The sequence below is a fragment of the Elgaria multicarinata genome, chromosome 4 (assembly GCF_023053635.1).
Source record: "Elgaria multicarinata webbii isolate HBS135686 ecotype San Diego chromosome 4, rElgMul1.1.pri, whole genome shotgun sequence".
NCBI lineage: Eukaryota > Metazoa > Chordata > Lepidosauria > Squamata > Anguidae > Elgaria > Elgaria multicarinata.
In genome coordinates this window covers 103,340,030-103,361,023 of record NC_086174.1, presented here as the reverse complement: position 1 = coordinate 103,361,023, position 20,994 = coordinate 103,340,030, and the positions used below count along the sequence as shown (strand labels likewise).

Sequence of the window (20,994 nt, the reverse complement as noted above, 5' to 3'; positions counted from 1 at the left end):
CAGAAGCACAGGAGAGAGGGCCTTCTCAGCGGCTGCGGCTCCCACGCCTTGGAACTAACTCACTGAGACCCCAGACTAACTTTCTCTCTTTTATCCTTCCACTGGGAAACAATGAATTTTTATTCAGGCAGGCCATTAAGCACTTAAGCTGATTTGCAACAAAACTGGATTTTTAACTGGCATGTGCTGTTATTTCTTCCTTATCGTTGTGGTGCTATTAGTCTTTTATTTTTTCCCATCTGTAATTGGATGTGTTTTTAATGGGTGCGTTTTAATTTAATTATAACATTATGTTTCCTGAATTTTAACATTATGTTTCCTGAATTTTATGGTTAGCCATCTTGAGCACTACTTGTAGTGGAAAAGCAGACTATATGTGTAATGAACAAACAAACAAAAGAAATAGTGTTTACAATGGCCAGGTCCAAAACATGAGCTGGTAACTATAAACTCCTCACTGTTCAAATGTTGTCAACTTAATTTTAGAGCCTGTGATAGGCTTATGCTATGTAACAATATACACCTCCAGCCCTCAGACCACTGTCTGAAGAACTCAAGCCCCAAGATATAGAAGTTGGCTACTCCTCCGTTCTAGAATATCAACTTTCAATATGTCTCAGAAAGTAAATACATACAATTGTCCCACTCCAACCAACCAAAACAAACAAACAAACAAACGAAAGTCGCATGTATTAAATCACATTTATATGCTGCTTCCCTTAAAATGAACTCAAATTAGTTTCCAACATGAAGCACAAATCCACTAAAACAATAAAAATATATCAAATCTAAAACAGGTTCAGGTTACACTTCATTACTACAGTAGAAAAAAATCACCAGGTTTGGATCACACAGGATGTTACCAAGTTATATAGTCTCTAAATATTATAAAAATTCCCATTAGGAAAACGAACCATAACGTGGTTTGTGAAAGTTATACCACTTCTTAATTTCACAGCAGAAATGAAAGACTTCGTTCAGAATAGGATACAAGATGAGTGTCTTCTTTTTTTGCTGTCTGCTGCTTTTATGACCTTGTGATTTTGTTCTTTTTAACATTATCTTTACTATTACCTACTTTGGAAATCTTGTTTAAATTGAAAAAGCAAATTATGAGTACAATAAATAAATAAATAATTGAATGAGTGAGCTCCAAACAACTGATTTCCCCCCGGTTGTTTTCCTTGAACCTTTCTGTCAGCGTCTCCCATTTTCTTACCTGAAATTAAAGGGGGGGGGGGGTTTGGTCACAGGCAACATTTGAAATGTGTTTTTAAGCATTTTTTTATTTATTGCATTTCTATACCTCCCAATAGCTGAAGCTCTCTGGGCGGTTCACAAAAGCACTGGATTACTCTCATAAGAGCACACATTCACTTATGTTATTACCTCATCCATTCCTGGTCCAGTTTCAGTTATGTTATTGTCATTATCACTTTCATTTTCTTCATCTTCATCATCATCTTCATCATCTCCCCAAAGCCTCTCATCTAATTTGTCAGCTTCTGCGTCTCCAAGGTTACCCATCTGTTTATCTAAGTCCTCATCTTCATCAGATTGTTCATCGTCTTCTGTATAAAGCAAAACAGTTCAGTGATTAAGACACACGTAGACCAACGCAAACCTGCAAAGACACTTCAATGTAAAATGTGTAAAGGCAGTTTCCTATGCACAGGGTGCCCTGACACTGTGACTGGTAAAGGCTTTGGTCCCAGGGTGGAAGGAGTCACTAGACTGGAGTGAGAGCCTAAAACTGTTAGCTAGCCTAGACCCAACAAGTGACTCTAATAATCAGTTATTTACATCTACATGAATATTGCAAGTAGTGATAGAATATTAAATCCTCCATGCTCATCTCTCCTATTGGCATCATATTAATATATTAAAGCTGATTTTTTTTCCAAATAGGTAACCCTGAAAAGCAGTAATATTCTACTACATGCAGGTCAAAGCATTAATTTAGCATTTCCCCAATTAAATCAATACTTTTGAGAGAGGAGCAGCATTACCATTTTCATGGTATGGAACTTAGTTTTGCCAAATTTTGGCACAGATTGTTATGAAGTTGCTAGAGTCACACCCTATGTTATTTTTGTGCAACTACTTCCAGCTCCACTGCTTGTCAATGTTTGTAAGGAACCCTCCCCTGAAAAACACACACACAAAATATTTAGTGTTTCCCTCACAAATAATTTGTAGTACTTTAAGGAGGTTGTATGGGATCAGGAAGTAGAAAAAATAACTAAACTGAACTCGAGAGCCCAAAAATCTATTTAAGCATTGTCACTATTTGTATGATTGAACACCCATGTTGGTGAATCAATAGTGCAAGACACATACCTTGCTTTTCTTTCTCCCCATCATATGTTTTTCCTTCGAAATCATCTGACATTTCAATTGCATTGTCCTCTCCTTCAATATCTGGTTTGGATTCTGGGTCTTCGTTCTCCTTTTCTTGACCCTTTTGGTATGTATCTTCTACCTGGAATATTTAACCAACCATTATTCTCTGGTTGTTATTTTTTTAATTAAAGAAGTCTTCGTTTTTTCAAGAGCATTAGTCCTCCCCATCACTACAATCTCAGCAAAATGCTGAATTAGAATACAGGCTCAGAATATAATGTTTCCCCCCAATCAGAACAGAAAATTGGTTGGTGGGGGGCAGGAAAGTTACTGTGAAACCTAATAAATTATCATTTAAAAATAACGCAATAGCATTAATTCACAAAAGAGCACATATGATCTTTTCATGAATATTAAAACTCTCTAGGTATGCTTATTAACTATGAACATAAGCTTCAAACAATGACTGAATCCTAGCTGTTCTGGAGCCACTGTCCCAAATCCCACTTAAACATACCTGATCTTCATTTTCTATCTTGTCACTGACATCCTTTTTGCCTTCTCCTTCTCCAAGGCCACCACCTTCGTAATCATGGAATTCGGTTCCCCCCTCTCCGGCAGCATCCTCCATTAGCTCTTTTGGTAAACAAAATCCCTAATAATAATAATAATAATAATAATAATGATGATGATGATGATGATGATGATGATAATAGATTTTAGCACTAATTTCCTGTGTACTCTTCCCACACCAAACAGTGAATGATAATGATATGCCTCTATATTATTGTATTGTTATTTCTGTATCTCTATCTATACTTATTTATTGGTAACTAAATCAATTCCACGTAGCTGAAGTGCTGTTGTATTTTTTCCAAGTTTACAAATGGCATAAAAGATAACCTTATATTCTACTAAAGTTGCATAATTTCTATAGGCTGATTACTTGCAGAACTTAGATTCGGCCTTAGCTTTGGAAGTCTGAGGCTTTGGCGGCCGTTTCACTGAGTAGCCACTGCATTGAGCACAACCCTTACATCCTGTCAGGAAAAGCCTACACCTCCCAGCATGCCTTGGGAGGGAGGGACGGACTTACTGGGGTTGGGGAGCAACAGGTGCTCATGGCCTCGCCAGTGGATCATGCTGCTGGGTGGGCAATCGGGGCTGTGCGAGACCCTGCACTACTCACTGCAGGCTCCACGAATGCCCCGCAGCTGCCCGCATCCCCTAAGAGCCACCAGTGTCCCTTTGCTCCTCATTGATGCTGGGCCCTTCTTGCACAGACCTAATTTTAATTTGTTTGCAGGGAATGGGATGGTCTCTAGTATATGAATGTCACTGCCATAAACTGTATTTATTCGTTGAATGACTTTTTATCTTTGACAATATCAAATTGGATGTGTGTGTTCTTTTTAATTTTTACCTCTTTTACTAGAAGTTAAAAGGTGAGCCTAGAGTTAGAATTGTCATTTGAGCTTTGCATTGTGTTGGAATTTGGTTTTCCAGCATAGGACAAGCTGAATTGTCAGATCTTGACTGTTATGATTTTTCCTTAAAAACAAAGCTCCCAAGAATAGTAGGGTTGGAAGGGGCCTATAAGGCTAGCTTGGAATCCAGACATTCATTTCTTTAAAATAAGCACAATGAAGATGGTAGTGCACCTGCAGTGGAAACTGCTACACATGCAGGACAAACAGGAATCATGTAAAAAGCAAATGTATGAGACTATGACAGGATTCACATGATCAGGGAAGGAAAATAAGCCACACTGGAACCCATGGTTTGTGGGGTAGTTTGGAATTGACCCCTGCCCCCACCTCTGCTGGGTTTGGACAACACGACAAATGATACCCACTGAGGATAACTATGGTAATTCAGTGGCATGTGACTGGCATGCATGAGCAGTAAAATAAGCTGCAGTTGCTTATTTTTCATCTCTGGTCATGCAAACTCCACCCTGTGGCCTTAGCTACCTGTTACCCCGCGATGGAAGAGGGAAGATCTCGCGTTGTGTTTAACGCGAATCCCTCCTCTGTTTACAAGCAACGACCTCAGAAGGAAAGGCGTTGCACCCGCCATTTTAAAAGAAATTCTTAAAGGACCAGTAGTGCACAAACGCTTGTGCGCAAAAGGTAAAGTTTTTTTAAAAAAAGTTAAATTACTTTCCCCGCTCCCCCCACCCTACCCGATGGGCCCAGCACGCCTGAGGAGCGCTGCGCCCCGTTTGTGGCTCCCAGTGAGGAATTGCGCAGAGCCGGATTAACCCGTGGCACCCGGGACCACGGAAAAAACGGGGCCAAAGGGGAGGGCAAGATCCCGGGGCAAGGGAGGGATCATCCTTCCCTGACCCCAGGATCCCCTGTGCATCATGTGGATGCACAGGGATGATCCCAGGGTTCGCCCCGGGATAAAGCCCCGTCTAGCTATGGCCTATGTTATTTCTGCTGGAATCCTCTAAATAAGTTTATTACAAATTTGAAATATTTGAGACTTCCACCCCCTTTCCCACATCCACTGAAAAGGAGAGCTAGCATTTCTTACCTTCTGGCCAAGTTCAGTAAATATGTTGGCTAGAACAGAAAGCAGTTTCCCAGTGCTCCTATGTGTGGCCAAGGAAACAGTGAGGTAGAAGAGGATGATATTGGAATATTTGGAAAGTATTGGCATTAGACGCACCAGTAAGTGGCAGGATTGATTGAAGAGCTGCAGACATAGAAGAAATCGAATATACATAAAAAGTATGGTTTTCTTTGCCAGGACAAAGCAAGACATTTCTAAGCATCAAGTCCTCCTCCAGGATGTGGCTTTATTTTTAAATCATTTTATTTATTTAAAACATTTCTTAGCTGCCTCTCAGGGTGGAACATAAAAGGCAATAAAAACATAGACAGTAAAATATCAGTTAAAAACAATAAATGCTAACAGTTTTAAGTGTTCTTAAGCTCAAACTCAACAGAAATAGTATCTTTTTTTTTCTTTTCTGTTGAAGCAAAATAAGCCACTGTAAGATGAAAGCTGCAGAGAAAGTCTACAAACTTATGTTCATGGTCTCTTCCCCATAAAACTGAAGTGTTTCACCTGCAGCTGAATTTTACCTTGCACTTGTATGCAGTATAATCCTCCCCATAGGATTTCAGTCGCTCCAGGAGTTCCGAAATGATTGAAATTATTTTCTGTACACGCAAAGAATTCACATCTGCACAGATGTCCTCATCCAAGTGTTTAGTTAAATGCCCTGCCTTAAGCTGGTCAACTGAGGATTCTTCCCCTTGAATAAGAAGCACAAAATAAAAAATAAAAGAATACTAAAGACATCTTTCAAATAGGTAAAATCCAACTTAAGCCCTGCTTAGAGTAGACCCACTGAAATGAATGAGATATAAATCATGTTTGGAAGAATATGGAATGTTTAAAAAATCAATGAAGTTCAGACTCACCATCTTCCTTCAAGGAAGTATCAGTCTCCTCTTTTTCCTTTCTTCTTTCTACTAAACACTGTATAGCACTTAGGATCGCTTGTATTGCAAGTTCTATTTGTTCTGACAAGAGTTCTACAAACCCATCATCTGATTTTTGCTCCTCTGTGGAAATACAGTAGAAACTTTTAACTGGGACTCTACTGATTTCTTCAGCAACCAAAAATGCTACAATACAGAGAAATCAGTTCTAGCTGATGACTTAATTAAATCTACCACAAAACTAAAATCAAGATTGTGAAATGATAGGTAAATGGAAAGATTTAAAAGAGGTGGAACGAAGACTGCTTCCTCAGACTGTCCTGGTGCTTACTCTCACTTTTTATTTCAGTCCTGTGCCAGCTTGTTCCTAAACAGCCTGATTGTAGTTTGGACATACAAAAAGTGAGTCAACTGTGCCTTTTCCCCCAAAGTAAGGAACTTAGTACTAAAGAGTTCGTACATAGCAAACTCTACATTTGTTTAGCCCTGAAAACTGAAACAATGGAGAAGTAGGATGGGGAACCCTCTTCTCCCCAAATACAGGAACACATTGAAGAGTAAAGGGGTAAAATAAAAGCAAAGGGGGAAAGAGGCAGCCATTCTAAGAAAAAAAACCCAGGACAATGAACACTTGCTCCTCCAGGAAGCTGAGCTTCTGATGGGGGTGGGGGTTCAGCTGTAAATCATGGTCTGAAGCACCACTTCAATCCCTCCTGTGCCACTGCTCCCTGAAAACTCCCACAACAAGAGGAATAGTGGAGGAGTAAAAGGCAAGCCTCGTTGATCCCTTCTAGTCTGAAAAAGCACAGGTGGGGGATCCAAAGGGGAGACAAGAACAACACTGAGGCAGCTTCAGAACTGATGTAAGCACCTCTTTCCTGTCTAAGCTGCCACCTTATCTTCGTTTCATCTTATTTATTTATTTATTATTGTATTTATATCCTGGGGCTTTTTTTCCTCCTTAAGGAACTCAAGGCAGATGACACAATCCTCCTCCTCTCCATTTTATCCTCACAATAACAACCCTGTGAGGCAGGTTGGGCTGAGAGTCTGTGACTGGCCCAAAGTCACCCAGTGGGTTTCCATGGTTGAGTGGGGACTAGAACCCGGATCTCCCAACTCCCAGTCCAACACCTTAGCCACTACACCACACTGGCTCTCTCTAAACGGCAGACCAGGCAAACCATCTGCTTCCAAACAGTGTGGAGGCAGAAGAAAAACTGGCCTTAGGAATGACCTGGAAGGTGCCTCCTAGGTCAGCTGCTTAGGTTAGTCATCTTCAACGAAAAAAGATCTTGTCCCATACATGGCAGAATGGAGAGCTGCCCAGTGTCTGGACCACTGGATGGCGCCAAGTGGAGTGAAATGACAAGGATCATAGCAAAACCATGATCTAATTTTATTGCACTTAATGCATGCAAATGTCCACAGGTGACAAGAAAGTAATACCCAAATGAATACATCCACTTTTATTAATTAGAAAAGGAAAAGGATTGTCTTTACCATCACAGTGAGAAATTGAACTGAACAGTTGTGTTTTCCAGATAGCGAAGTCATCTACACTTTTATTAATTTCTCCTTGGATGTATATGAGACTTCTGACTAATGCCATCTGTGATGCAGTCTGACTGACTTCCAACTCTGGGAGGACGAACAAGGACTCTATATCCTGCAGCTGGGTTGAAACCTTTAGCAAACATTCTACTCCTGAAGAACAGACCTCAAAGCTTTTCCTGTAAGACAACAAAAATTGCAGCTCATTTAAAGAACTACACCTTAACCTGGTTATTTAAAAAAAGAAAAGAAAAACAGGGGTTTTTCCTTACCACAAATTTTTCTTTTAATTTTTTTAAATTAATTTTCCAAAGCCAAACAAATGAACAAATAAAGAAAATCACATTAAGTTTAAGTCCCAGTCCAAACCCATGGGATGAACAATCCAGAGTTCCTGGTTCAGACATCACGGTAAACAAGCTGGGGTCAAGAGTGTGAACCAGGTCTATGTCTAGTTAATGACAGGGGATAAGAACATTTAACTCCCCCCCTTTTACATGCAAAAATATAGGTGAAATCCATTGGCTGCTTAGAAATTGTCTTTACTGTTCTTCATAATAACAATTTATAATTACAGTGTAATTTTATGCATATCTACCCAGAAGTCAGTCCTCTTGAATTCAAAGGAACTTACTTCTGGGATGCTATTTGAATCTCCTAATTTTTTTTATGCATGTTACTTCTTTACTTTCACCACTTTACAACTGGGTCTATGCCCTCAGCAACCAATAAAGACCAAAAGGCACTGTATTGTGTCTTTCATTATGTAGGAGATGTCACCCAGTCAAGCAGTGCTAAGCTGCCTCCTCCAAAAGTATAGGCCGTGAGTCTGCCCCAAAGACACTTACAAAGTTCCCTGGCATTTTGGCAGTGCATAGGGTTGCTTAGGGTGCTTTGATGTATGCGTATGTACGTATTACATTTATATCCTGGCTTTTTTTCCTCCTTAAGGAACTCAAGGCAGAGTACACAATCCTCCTCTTCTCCATGTCATTCACACAACACCAACCCTGTGAGGTAGGTTGGGCTGCGAGTGTGACTGGCCCAAAGTCACCCAGTGGGGCTTCCATGGCCGAGTGGGGACCAGAACCTGGATCTCCCGACTCCCAATCCAATGCTCTAGCCACTACACCACACTGGTTCTTTTTATGGTTGTGCCAACAGCTTCCACAACACCCAACATCTATTGGGACATGATGGGGGTTCCCTATTTAGCCTTTCTACTGAACAAAAAATGACAGTGCCAACCATGCTTTCAGAAAATGCACAAACTTATAGACTAAGAATGCATGAGGGCTGCAAACATCCAATAGGGCCACTCCACCTCTGCTAGTTCTGTTGGTATCACAGGACCCACCGCTTCTATGAGCTCTGCTGATCCCTTCTAGAAGTGAGTGTTTGGCTCATTTCCAATTGCTTCAGGGTCTCTTAGGTTTTCATTGTGCTAGTGGGAAGTCCCACTAGCATGTGGACAGTATTGGATGGTGCCCATGAAATGCTTTTCTTCCAGTAACATAATGTGTGTCTTACTTACCAGGAATGGAAGAGAGTCTCACAAGCCAGTTGCCTTATTTTATCCACGTCTGACTTTACTGCCTGAACCTCAGCTAGCATTTCTTTCACTCTGGAAGCCAGTTGTTGACACAACTGGTCATGTTTTCGCATCTTGCATCCAACAGGCAACTGATTAGCAGCCATTGGAGTGAGGTATTGTAGCTCTGAAGGGTTAAGCTCAGATATTGACTTCAGAACACTTGATGGATTCAGTTCAGTTCCTTCAGATTGGATTTCTTTCGTGGTATCATTCAAAAATTGGCCTTTTGGACAGCACTCTATTAACCAGGACAGCTGCTCCAGGACCACTATACACTGCATGGCAAGGTACTGCAACCTGTCAGTCCACTGCTGAACACCATCTTGAGGAGGAAAGGCTACTTCATATTCACTAGCAACATTCAGCCTGGTATCAATCTCCTGTACAGTGCTCAGAAGATTCCTGTTCAAGAGGTTCAAATGGGAAGAGAAGTGTTGATGATCAAAACACAATTGTTACAGCTCAGTTAACTTAGTTGGAGTTTTCCAAATGCTGTGGGTTTTTTTTTGCAGAGAGTACATGTTAGCTGTATTTTTGATTTTATTGTTTACCCAGAGAACACACTCATTATCCATTATACTCTGAACTGTATAATGACTGAATATCTTTTCTGAATTCTGCATTAACATTCCTTTCAAGCAAATTGAGCACATTAACAATTTTATGTTCCAAACTTGTATACATTTAAAACCTACTATCCTATTTCTTCGTTTCTAAGACACACTTTCCCCCCCCATATAAACATCTCTAAAAATGGGGTGTGTCTTAGAATCGCGGGTGTGTCTTAGGTTTTTTTTTTCTGTTGGTGGTAATGAAATTAGTGTGCATCTTACAATCGATGGTGTCTTATAATCGAAGAAATATGGTATTTCCAATTTGTGCCACATTCCACTAAATAGGGGGTAACAGGATTCACACTCAAGCAACTTTAATATTTAGGTTTTTTAATGTGGCCCCGCACCCCCACTCCCAAGGATTCATGGCAGGTAGGATATATCAGGATAGTTTCAGCCTTCTCCTTCTGCGAAAGGAACTGCTTTTTCTCTCCATAGAAAAATGGAGGAATACACTGGTGGGGTGTAAGTGGGGTTCTCCTTTTGCCAATTCCCTGATCCTTCTGCAGCTCTCAGTGCCATTTCCCAACAAGATTAAAAGTTTGTTTATTTATTTATTACATTTTTATACCGCCCAATAGCTGAAGCTCTCTATTGTGTCTTAGCAAATTGCCATTATACACAAACACAGAATAAAACACTATACAATTTAAAACTCCACCAACAAACCATTCCCAACAGCATGGAACAGGTTTTTGGAGGGTGCAACAGGTTGCAAGCGTGAAGGGGACTGGCAAAAGTAACCCCATTTCCACCAACGGGAGCAAAGGTTAGATCCAAGCCACTGCATATATTGGTATATTTCATTTCAGGCAGTAATACAAGCAAAGTCGTTCACCTAATTAACAGCAACAGAGCAGAATCAACTGCTCAAACAATTTCAGTAGCAAAACATTTTCTTAAGACAAAATAAACTCCCTCTTCTCAATGAGCTGCAGGGCAGCCGTGTATTTTGTAGTATGAACCTTTATCTAATACAAAATACTTATGTTATTACTATGCCATTCTCTGCCAAAGCATAAAGTGAAAGAACGAAGAGAAGCTTCAGGTTCTTAATAGGCTAAAAATTAAGATTTTATTCACACAAAATAGCTATGGAGCTCCTCCCTGAAGCATCTCAACAATCTCTTTGCAATATGTAGTGGACCTTCAAAAGAAGCACAGGGAGGTCTGATCAGAAAAGTAAACCAGGGAAGGTTCAATACATGCATGGAGTCCTTGCCCAGATCAGGAAATTGAAGGTCTTATCCTCTTTGTGTCTTGAAGGTTTATTTATTTATTTATTTTAAAAAATTGTACCCCGCCCTATATCATTAAGATCTCAGGGCGGCATACACATAAAAGCATACAGTATAAAACAATAAATATGTGCAGTTAAAAACAAATTAAACCATGAACCAAGTTAAAACAATATATAATTTAAAAGCAGTTAAAACAGGTTTCTATCTTATTTTATTTTATTTTTATTTTGTACAGCCCAATAGCCGAAGCTCTCTGGGCGGTTCACCTTATGCTTTGCAATTTGCAAGCTTCCTCTCTCAAACAGAGTTTGAGCGCTCTCCTTTCTCAACAAGCAAAAATAATGCACAGAAGACAGAGAGTCAAATACCTCAGGAAAATCCACTGCTCTGTCAAGGCAGTTAGAGAGTTCCTCTGCTTGACGAGCATCTTCATGAGGTGTGCGGTGAATCCTTTACATCTCTCAACAGTGCCCAGTCCAATTTCCTGCAGTGACAAGGTAGCAATTTTAATTTGGGGGTTCGTGGCCCTCTACTATTCTTAGCAAAATGTATGGAACTTTATTATCTATCAACTTCACAACATATGCAAAAAGCCATTGAAAACAAATTCCTAGTCTAGCAGCCTTGGTTACGCTTTTAAGTGCTCTGGATGATGAGGACTGAATGCTCTAGATTCGAAATGATAGCAAGGTCCTCACAGCATCCTTTTCAAGTTTATACGTTAACTTCAGCTGAGAAGTCACGAGGACTGGACTATCCATTTGATGCTTAAGTTAATGTTCATTTGCTGATCAGCTACTTTACACAAGATTCTAAAAAATATGCATTTTTAAAGAGTAACTTCCACTTTCTCTGAAATGTATACCAGACTGGATAGTGAACTTAAGCCATTCCTACGGTTTAGTGACTTATTCAGCATTTTTAAAAAATATATCAAGTTTGGTAATAAAGAAGATATGTAAGTGACAGACTAGAAAACTGTCCGTAGTTTACTTCCATTTGTTCCCATAATGTCTACAACATTGGCAAGTAAATAACATGGCTGAGAAAAACGTTGATTTTAAATAAAATATAGAACTTCCAAACAATGAGTGATCCTTCCTCATCTATTCAAAACTGTTAAAAGGAGAAAGTTAAACAGAATCTTTAGAATCATTTGAAGTTACTGATTTACCTTTGAAGGCGCTAATAAAACTGTCTGAAGCTTACAGTGGCGTGCAAGCGACTGATAGAAGTATTTCTGGCATCCATCCCAGGATAAGGAGATCTCAGAGAGTAACCTGGAAAGTACAAGACATTCATTCCCCTAAGACAAAAAGCAAGCTACTTCAAAGTTTTAACATGATATGGTATGACCACACAGGCTCAAAGACATTCAGCTGGCCTATGCTTCTAGCCAATCCTGACAGACTTTACATTACATGCTTACAGTATCAGTTTGATAACTGATATTCCAATGCTGTAAAGCACTGATTTTCAGTTCTGGCTAGATGCCTACGTTTTCGATGAGTTGGTTCCAGAAAATGCAATTGACGCCAATGGGAGCTTTCATCCTATTGCAAATGGGGGTGGGTGGAGAGAAAAAGGTCAACTCCAATTGGGATCAGGGTGGGAAGGCTTTGCGGCATTATTTAAATAAAAATAAAATAAAAATGCAAGGGCAAACTACATAATTAGTGTCATGTCTAATTTGGCCTCAAAACACCCTAATTAAAATTAAACTCTCCAGAGAACATATTTAGAAAGCCCAAGAAATTATTTCTGTCATAATTTCTGCCATTTGAAGTCACTGCTGTAGTCTTAAAAAAACACACCAGAAAATACATACGTTGCATCCAGTTTGTGTGTGCAGTTAACTAAGGCTAATGCACTGCGCAAATCCAACGGATGAAGAAAAAGCAGATCTTGGGAGGTTTTTGATCGAGACCAAGCAAGGCCTTTGCGATACGACAATCCTAGGAAGACATTTAGCACACATACAACATTTTAATTTCTTTTTTTGAGATTTAAGATAAAAGTGAGTGGTTTTGAAAAGGCTGCTCTGTTTAAGAACATCAATATATACATGAACACTTCACTATTGAGATATTTTCTCTCCTGTAGCTTTATGAAAGAAAGATATATCTAAACAAATTAAACTGTGGCAGCCTAAGAGACAACTGAAGTAGGGCCAGTAATTGAACGGAGCACAGCAAATAAGCAAGAATAATGAACTAGTAGCTCTTGCCTCCATGTGCTGATATTCCTGTATGTACTGTTACACAATGCTGTGCTACTCTGTGTGTAGGAGAGAGCATGAGTGGGTGCAAGGAGAGAGGATGGTGACAGCATTACGTGGGCCCAACCAATAAATACAGATGTACAAGGATGAGGACTGCTGAATGGTTTGGTGAGGGAGATTTCATGTTTTTGGTGCACTGTTCATTTCTTTTTAAAAAGCAAGCAGTTCCATCTCATCTCACCTGCAGCTGCAAGATTTTTAAAGAGCTCTGTGAGGGCTCTTTGTTTCTGCACGAGTAAATGTTTGACCTCAGACTTCTGTTTTTCCTTTTCTGCAGCTGGATTCACAGACATGTTCTGCAATTCATGGGCAGAGGAAATTATGTCACCTGAAAAAAGAAGGGAGTGGTAGCTATACATTCAGCACATGGATTCAAATTCAGCAACTGCTGGAGACAAAACATTTTGAGAGATCTGTTTCTAGAACTATTTTTGCCCCGTGTTCTTCGCGGTTGAATTTTATTCCATATGTCCAACTCCCGGTTGCTCTGGGACTGCACAGTTAAAGGGAAACACACCCTGGCCTCGGCAACTGGCTAGGGCAGTGGTTCTCAATCTGTGGGTCGAACGACCCTTTCACAGGGGTCGCCTAAGACCATCGGAAAACACATATTTCCGATGGTCTTAGGAACCGAGCTACATAATTTTGCTACATAACAGTAGCAAAATTACAGTTATGAAGTAGCAACAAAAATAATTTTATGGTTGGGGGTCACCACAACATGAGGAACTGTATTAAAGGGTCGCGGCATTAGGAAGGTTGAGAACCACTGGGCTAGGGGAATAAGGATTGCTTGATTGTGTAGGCTTGGGGTTTGTGCATATACAAGCATATGTACTTCAACAATATCTTGTCAGCTGCCTTTGAGATCATTCAATCGAAAGACAGGATTATAAAGCTTCTATATAATAAGGAGTTGGCATTTCTACAGTGCTTACCTGTGAAATTGTCAAGGTTCTCCACCAGATCTAAAAATGAGTTGTTTTTCACTAGAGTTGTACATATCTTCTTCATTCGTTTTGTGAGTTTCGGTAAACGACCCTGAAGGGATTCTGGATGGAACACATCTTCATGGAAGCCTTCTAAATGAGTAGCCTGGGAACATTTTCATAACAGAAAGAGTCAATGTAAATGAAATCCTAACTGACCTACGGATCTATCAATTCTCTATTCCTGACACAAGGGAAGCTGGGATACCTACCCAGCTATGCAGCAGGAGGAGGGCAAGGGGTGTGTAAAATAAACTACTCTGTGTAGTTTGTTTGCCTGATCATCTAACAGAAGCACAGTAGGTTGTTTGCATAACCACCTACCCGGCGTAGCTTGCCACCCACCATGGGTTAGTGTGATGTGGGAACCCAGCCATTATTACAAATAGGATAGGTCATTAAACATTCAGGTTAAGACTGGCTAATATTTCACCTGAATGCAAATAAGAACTCCAGATACCTGAGCAACCTCTGTTCCAACGGTCAGTTTTTTCCTTAATATATTGTTCAGGCTCCTGATTTTAGTTTCTTGATTGCCCAATGTCTCCTGTTTTTGCAAGGAAATAAGTTGCTCTTCTTTGTCTGTCTCCACCAAGGCAGATCGACAGGGTTCATTGAGAGCAGCTTCAAACTTCTTCATGAATTTAAAAAGCGTCCTAGCCCCCACAAAAGACAAAGATTACATATGGGGATGGGTTTTCAAGCTCCATAACATGTTAAAATTGACGGAAAGAGTTCACAAATTGCACACAATCTAGCTTAAGTGCACATATATTAAGATATCCAATACTGTTATTCTTAAGTGGTGGCTCATGACCTACCACTAGATTGTGGGAGTGCTGTGCACAGAGTGAAGAGGTTGCTGTTAGCCACCTGGCATATTAGTCAAACTTAGTTAGACAGATACTGTTGCAATTTTCTTTTATTATGATATGTTACTATAGCTAAGCTAACTCAACCCACAGAAGACAAAAGCTTGGGAAATCATCTGGGTAGATTTTTTTTTTTTACATCTATCTTTCTTTGACAATTCTCACAGCAGGCTTGAAGGAAGAAAGCAACAGGAGAGGAAAGAGAGGAGAATGCCCTGCAAAAGAATACAGTTCCTCATTTTCCCTTTTTGTCTGTGCCAGTAACAGCCCTGCGGTCCAAAATGGCTGTCGCATCTAGAATTTTAAAAATACCTGTGTGTCTTCTCCACAGACTGCTTTACAGCCCAAAAACTGACATCGTTCCATTTACAGATTTTCACAAACTCCTGTAAAGTCAAAGAAATTAACTCACTGAACTGTAACATTTCTTTCAAAGGTAATAACAAATTAGTGATGAGGTGACATGTGCTTCCAGTTTGAAGAGAACCACCTAGCCTTTCATCTGAAGCCATCAGTGCCATAAGAAGCCCAAAACGAAGAGAGAGGCAGGCAAAGATCACCATCGGACTTTGCCCCAATGGGACAGCCCCTTCCCTCACAGGGCCATTACCAACAACAACCCCGTGGGAAGGATCTCAGAAGAAAGAGGAAGGCAAGCAGGTAAAGATCACCTCAGGCCCCCACTCCAGTTGGACTGCCCTTCCTTAACAGGGACATCACCACTAACTTCCCTGAGGAGCAGACTCTAGGGGCGCGAGGAAGTCAAGCGAAGAGCACCTCAGGCCCCTGCTTCAGCTGGACTGTCCCACCCTTTCTCCACAGGGCTGTCTACCATCAACTATCTTGTGGAAAGCAGCCTTATCAGTTATTTTAAAAATCTTTCATGTCTTTTATTAATCTGTTGTTCTCATAATTGCAAGCAGCCTCGAAAGGACTTCTATCCTAAAAGGTGGGATATAATTGCAATAAATACATAAATACGTCCAGGGGGCCCAAAATGCTAAAGGGCTGGATTACTACATTTTGAAATAAGTGAAATAACACACATTGCCATCTAAACAGCCCCCTTCCCCTCCCCTTCCTCAATAAGACCATTAAGTTGCGAGTCTGAAATTACATAAACACACTGCTGTTTGAACTGGCTTTACCTCCAACTGCCAGAGACTAAGAGACAGCTATTATATCAATAAACCTTATTCTCACCTTTAGTTCTTTTTCTATAGGATGCCGAAGTTCAGCCACCTTGGCATGGATACACTCTGAAAACTGCTTATAATAATTGTATAGATTCCATAATACATTGCACAGCATACCTGAAAGAAGTTATATATATATATATATATTCAGAGATGTTTCCCCCCTTCAATGCTAGAGGCATATCTGTCAATTAAAGATTATTAAGTAGTCCTGAACTGAAATGTGAGCAGTTCATCACCCATCCATTAATAAAAGTACCCCTTTGGGCAGTTTTTCAGAGGCAGAGTACCCAAACAGGGGCAAAAAAGTGTTAAACTCATTTGCAGCACTATGCAGAAAGAAATTCACCCTGTCTTTTGCAAAGATAGATGGAGTACTGGGTTCTACATATTACACTGCAAATTTGCAGTAAAAAGTGGATTTTCTCCTTGCTCCTCTTTCAGAGAAAACATTGCACTCCCTGAAAAGTCACCATTCACTGCAAAAACAAACATCTCAGCCCTATCAAGCACTTACAATAATAATGGGGAAGCAGTGTAAATAGCAGACAGTAACATTATGCCTCATCAGATAAAACTATTTCTAGTATTTGCAATCTGCTGTGCAAATAAAACCACTATGTTCAAAGGAGTGCTCTCTGTCCCTAAAGTACTAAGAATTAGTACCAAACTAAAACAGTATTTAAATATTTAGGACTACTTCTATACAGTTAGGAGAATCCTTGATGGAGATGGTTCTTCTAGATACTGAGCATTTGAATTGGAATATGGAGCACAGAATGGAAAGGTATGGATGTCAGTCTAGAACAGCAACACACAATGCAGCTCAATTCAGACATCAGCCAAAACCAAGGTTAAGGAAGCTGAATTATGGTTTGGCCTGAAGTCAGGACTGACAAACCATGATTTAAGATTCGCCAAGCAAGCCAGAATCAGAAATCATGATTTGGACTGGCGTGGCAAATCATGGTTTATGCTAAATGAATTGTCCAGATAGTTATAACTATAGTTCTGCCTCCACAAGCCACTACACCATGGAGATGTGAATGAACCTAATCTTCCTCCTGCCTTTTTCCCAATACTGGGACTCAAGGCAGCTTTACAAATTAAAACATGTACAGTTAAAACAGATAAGATATACAAAAATTGAAAAATAATTAAACATGCAACAATATTAAAACATTTAAAATTTGATTTTTTAAAAAAACAACAACAACCCCAATATATAAACAACGTATAAAGAGAGGTCCAGACTACCCCTCAAAGGGCAGCCAGAACAGAAAAGTGTTAGCCTGCCTCCAGTAACACACCAGGGAGGGAGTCAGTCTAGCTTCCCTAACAGCTCTAGGGATAAGCAGCTCTAAATAGGTTTGGCTGATGGAAGCTCAAACCAGAGCATGAGCTATAAACTATAATTAGTACACACCATGGTTTAACATAATGGGCCTGTTCATATGACACCATAAGCCATGGTTAGGCCGCTAACCCTTTTGCAGAAAATGGTTAGTAAGCATGTTTAAACCATGGTTATGCAGCCACCATGGTTAGGAATGGTTCACACAACAAGGTAAGTCATAGTTCACATGACACACTAAGACATGATGTTTAGCTCAAAATGCCTAACCACCATGGCTTAGCGTGTTGTCTGAACATAGTCAATGTCTGAATTGATCCGGTTTAAGGCAAGCTAGAGTACAGGAGTTGAGAATACACCAACTCTTCTTCTACTAAAGATTCCTTCCTCCTAGTGCAGACTTCCCCAACCTGAGTCCCTCTAGGTGTTTCCAACTACAGTTCCTATCATCCCCGGGCCTTGGCCAGGCTCGCTAGGGCTGAGTGGAGTTGTAGCTGAAAACACCTGGAGGGACCCAGGAAGGGAAAAGCTGTCTAGTGAACCAAGTGGAAAGCTTTCCCCAGTTTCTGGACTAGTGGCTGGGGCCAAACAGGGAAACATTCAGACTATCTCAAGTAGGACCCCATTCCAATTCAGAAAAGCCCTGGGGGGGGGGCATCCCATGGGTAGGCAGGGCTGAAGGTGATGGTTTCATGTGGGAAAGGGGCCACTGTGTATCTTCACTTAAGGATGCCTTCATGCAGGGGTAGTTAACTTGGTGCTGGTGGGCCCCAATGGGCCCCAGGGCACCTGCCAAGGCACCTATTTTTTTTAAAAAAATTAACACATTTTCTTATGGGAGGCTGGGATTGCTGTGAAAAGGGTATCTGAAAACTCTGGGTTCAAAGACGTTGTTTAGTATGTTGAAGCTCAGCCCTCACTTATTTATTTATTACATATATACCGCCCCATAGCCGAAACTCTCTGGGCAGTTTACAAAAGTTAAAAACAATAAACATTAAAAATATGCAAAATTTAAAAACCATCAAAAACTTACTTCTGCTTTTTGTCTTTAGGCCAGGTTACTTGACCTTTGCCACCATGTTGTGGTGGCACCCAGGACATTTTCTCAAAGTCCCAAATGTGCCCACAGCCCAAAAAGCTTGCCTACTCCTGCCTTAAAGGTATGATGCCACAACACGTGATAAGGTTTGATTTTATCCACCAGCGATTCCCAAGGAACTCAAAAATAAATTCATGGCCATGGCTGGCAATGACGCTTGTATGGAAAACACTGCCTAGCCCCAAGGAGAAAGGAAGAGCTTGAGCCCATTTAAAATCAGTACCTACCATTTCCTTCCACCTGTGGTATCAGTAAAACGTGACAATGGAATTCCAAAAGCATCTGGAGTCGAGTGTGAAATTGCCCCAATGTGGATCCTTCTATAAAAGCCTGCAGTGTGTTGACCACTACTGTTAAATTAGCTTCTGTCGATTTTGATGATGTTGGAATTGTAAGGGTAAAAGAGGTGGGAAAGGAAGAGAAGACGCATCATTCAAACTGTTTAATTTCGATGTTCAACAAAGCAACCTCTGCCAAACTAAAAACTTGTTCGCTGAGACTTGATGCAAATGTAATGCAGACCCATCTATCCTACAATTAAGAAACTGGAATCCAGCCTCCCCTCTGAAGCAAGCTCTCCCACTTCTGTCTTAATAATGATTAAGCGGACCAGTAAAACAAGGACCCTGGTTTGATAAAAATGGAGAAAGGGGGGGGGCAGAGGACACTATAAATAGATCGTACTATTCATCTAAATCCATAGCTTTCCAAATATTCACAGCTCTTTCCACTATGAAAAAAAAAGAGCTGTGCAGAGATCATGATAAAAATAGCCTGACTTGGACGTAATGTTGCCATGCTTCATGCACCTCGATTTAGGAAGCTGGCTTTGCTTTGCTGATGCACTCCTTCCTCACTGCCTTGTTTTAAAAGGGCCCCATTCTGGATGTAATGGGGAACCCTGGTTTAGAGCAAGCCAGGATACCTGTGCTGAAGGAAGGAAGGAGTGAGCAAGGGCCCAGTGTTCAATCCAGGCTTTAAAAACCATGATTTATGAAACCAGCAACTTTGGACAGCATCCCATCCACCCTGCACACTTGTGGGATCCAGTCCTAGCACAACATGAAGCTAGCAGTTCCAGGAGCAGCCAGAAAAAAATCGGAAACGTTTGTTCCTGAAAAGGGGCAGCTCAGCAGAGCTTGCAGAAGGAAGCTCCACTGACCTGTTTCTGCTTGTTTCAGGGATTACAGTGGGAGTTTATTTCCAAATTGGGTCACAGCATTGTTCAAAGCCACCCTAATGTAGACTTGCGCCAGCCCTCCCCAACATGATTCCTTCAGATATTTGGGGGGGTACAACCCCCATAATCCCTGATCATTTGCCATGGGCTACGACTGATGAAAGATGAGGCCCCAAAACATCCAGAGGCCACCAGGTTGGGGAGGGCTGTGCTACACAGTGAGGGAAGCTTTAAAGTACGTGAACTGGGGATGCAATGCAGCAATTTTAGACTTATGAATGAAGATATGGATCATATATTATGGAGCAGATGCGTTACAACATTCACGACTGTGAGGTCGTAGAGACATGCATCCTTGGCTGTGTGTGCTTCTTATCGCTTCAAGAGAGGCTTGTCTTAACAGCATGACTTTTTCCTATAAGGCTAGTAGAAACAGTTACCTTCAGTTTGCTGCTCTCTCTGGTCTTGCCTGTATTTCTCAATCATCTGATAGACTGAAAGCCAGGGTTTCATAGATTTTTCCACGTGATGTTTCATTGTATTGTCCAGACTGACAGACCAACAACTAACAATGCAAGGAAATATATATATATATATTGTTAATTCTACTGCTTTGGTTCATCCCCCTCAGTAACAATCACTTGTGTGTACGCAGGACAGAGAGCGCTGACAGTACTTACTTCAGCTCTAGTTTACGCCACTGGATGATCAGCTGAGTAACCAAATCAAGGTGTTTCCTCAGAGACACAGCTCGACTAGCATTCTCCTCCCAATCCTAGAAAACAAAAGTATGGTTTTCAAACAAAACCAAAATGTAAAATGATATATGTTACTGCAAAATGATGAAAAGCCCCCTTGGGCCCGTTAGGTATACTTGACATTTTAAATCTGATCCCCTTTGTGCTACACGTTATTTTTTTTACATAGTAGCAGAATTAGTTTTATTAGTATTGTTTTCTGCTTTCGATACTACTAAAATACACAGAAATTACAAAAGTGGGTTGAATCAGGTTTGTAACACACACACACACACTTCTGACCTGAGATTTGGCCAACAGAATTTCCAAGCCATTCAGGATCTTTGAGAGGGGACTGGAGAGCGGAAAACTACAGATCCTGTTCATCACAACCAAGAGCTGTAAAATGAAAAGACAAACATGTTTCTGGCTGTTATTTGCCAAAGCATAGAACTTGACACCACAAAGTAAGATACCCA

The 20,994-nt window shown here is 40.6% G+C and overlaps 1 protein-coding gene across 1 annotated transcript in view; it reads right to left on the bottom strand.

Annotated features, from left to right (window-relative positions):
* Positions 1–20,994, bottom strand: part of MDN1 (midasin AAA ATPase 1) — a 119,069-nt gene that overhangs the window by 17,290 nt on the left and 80,785 nt on the right. Inside the window, exons 67-86 of the mRNA XM_063124877.1 lie at positions 20,819–20,914; positions 20,459–20,553; positions 20,219–20,343; positions 18,826–18,963; positions 16,150–16,259; positions 15,259–15,332; positions 14,535–14,730; positions 14,024–14,180; positions 13,267–13,413; positions 12,633–12,759; positions 11,979–12,084; positions 11,173–11,288; positions 8,890–9,351; positions 7,305–7,534; positions 5,781–5,924; positions 5,439–5,611; positions 4,885–5,046; positions 2,861–2,998; positions 2,341–2,482; positions 1,390–1,571 (exon numbers count right to left, since the gene is read on the bottom strand). Of these exons, the coding sequence (XP_062980947.1) occupies positions 1,390–1,571; positions 2,341–2,482; positions 2,861–2,998; positions 4,885–5,046; positions 5,439–5,611; positions 5,781–5,924; positions 7,305–7,534; positions 8,890–9,351; positions 11,173–11,288; positions 11,979–12,084; positions 12,633–12,759; positions 13,267–13,413; positions 14,024–14,180; positions 14,535–14,730; positions 15,259–15,332; positions 16,150–16,259; positions 18,826–18,963; positions 20,219–20,343; positions 20,459–20,553; positions 20,819–20,914 (3,120 nt within the window). The remainder of the gene's footprint in view (positions 1–1,389; positions 1,572–2,340; positions 2,483–2,860; positions 2,999–4,884; positions 5,047–5,438; positions 5,612–5,780; positions 5,925–7,304; positions 7,535–8,889; positions 9,352–11,172; positions 11,289–11,978; positions 12,085–12,632; positions 12,760–13,266; positions 13,414–14,023; positions 14,181–14,534; positions 14,731–15,258; positions 15,333–16,149; positions 16,260–18,825; positions 18,964–20,218; positions 20,344–20,458; positions 20,554–20,818; positions 20,915–20,994) is intronic.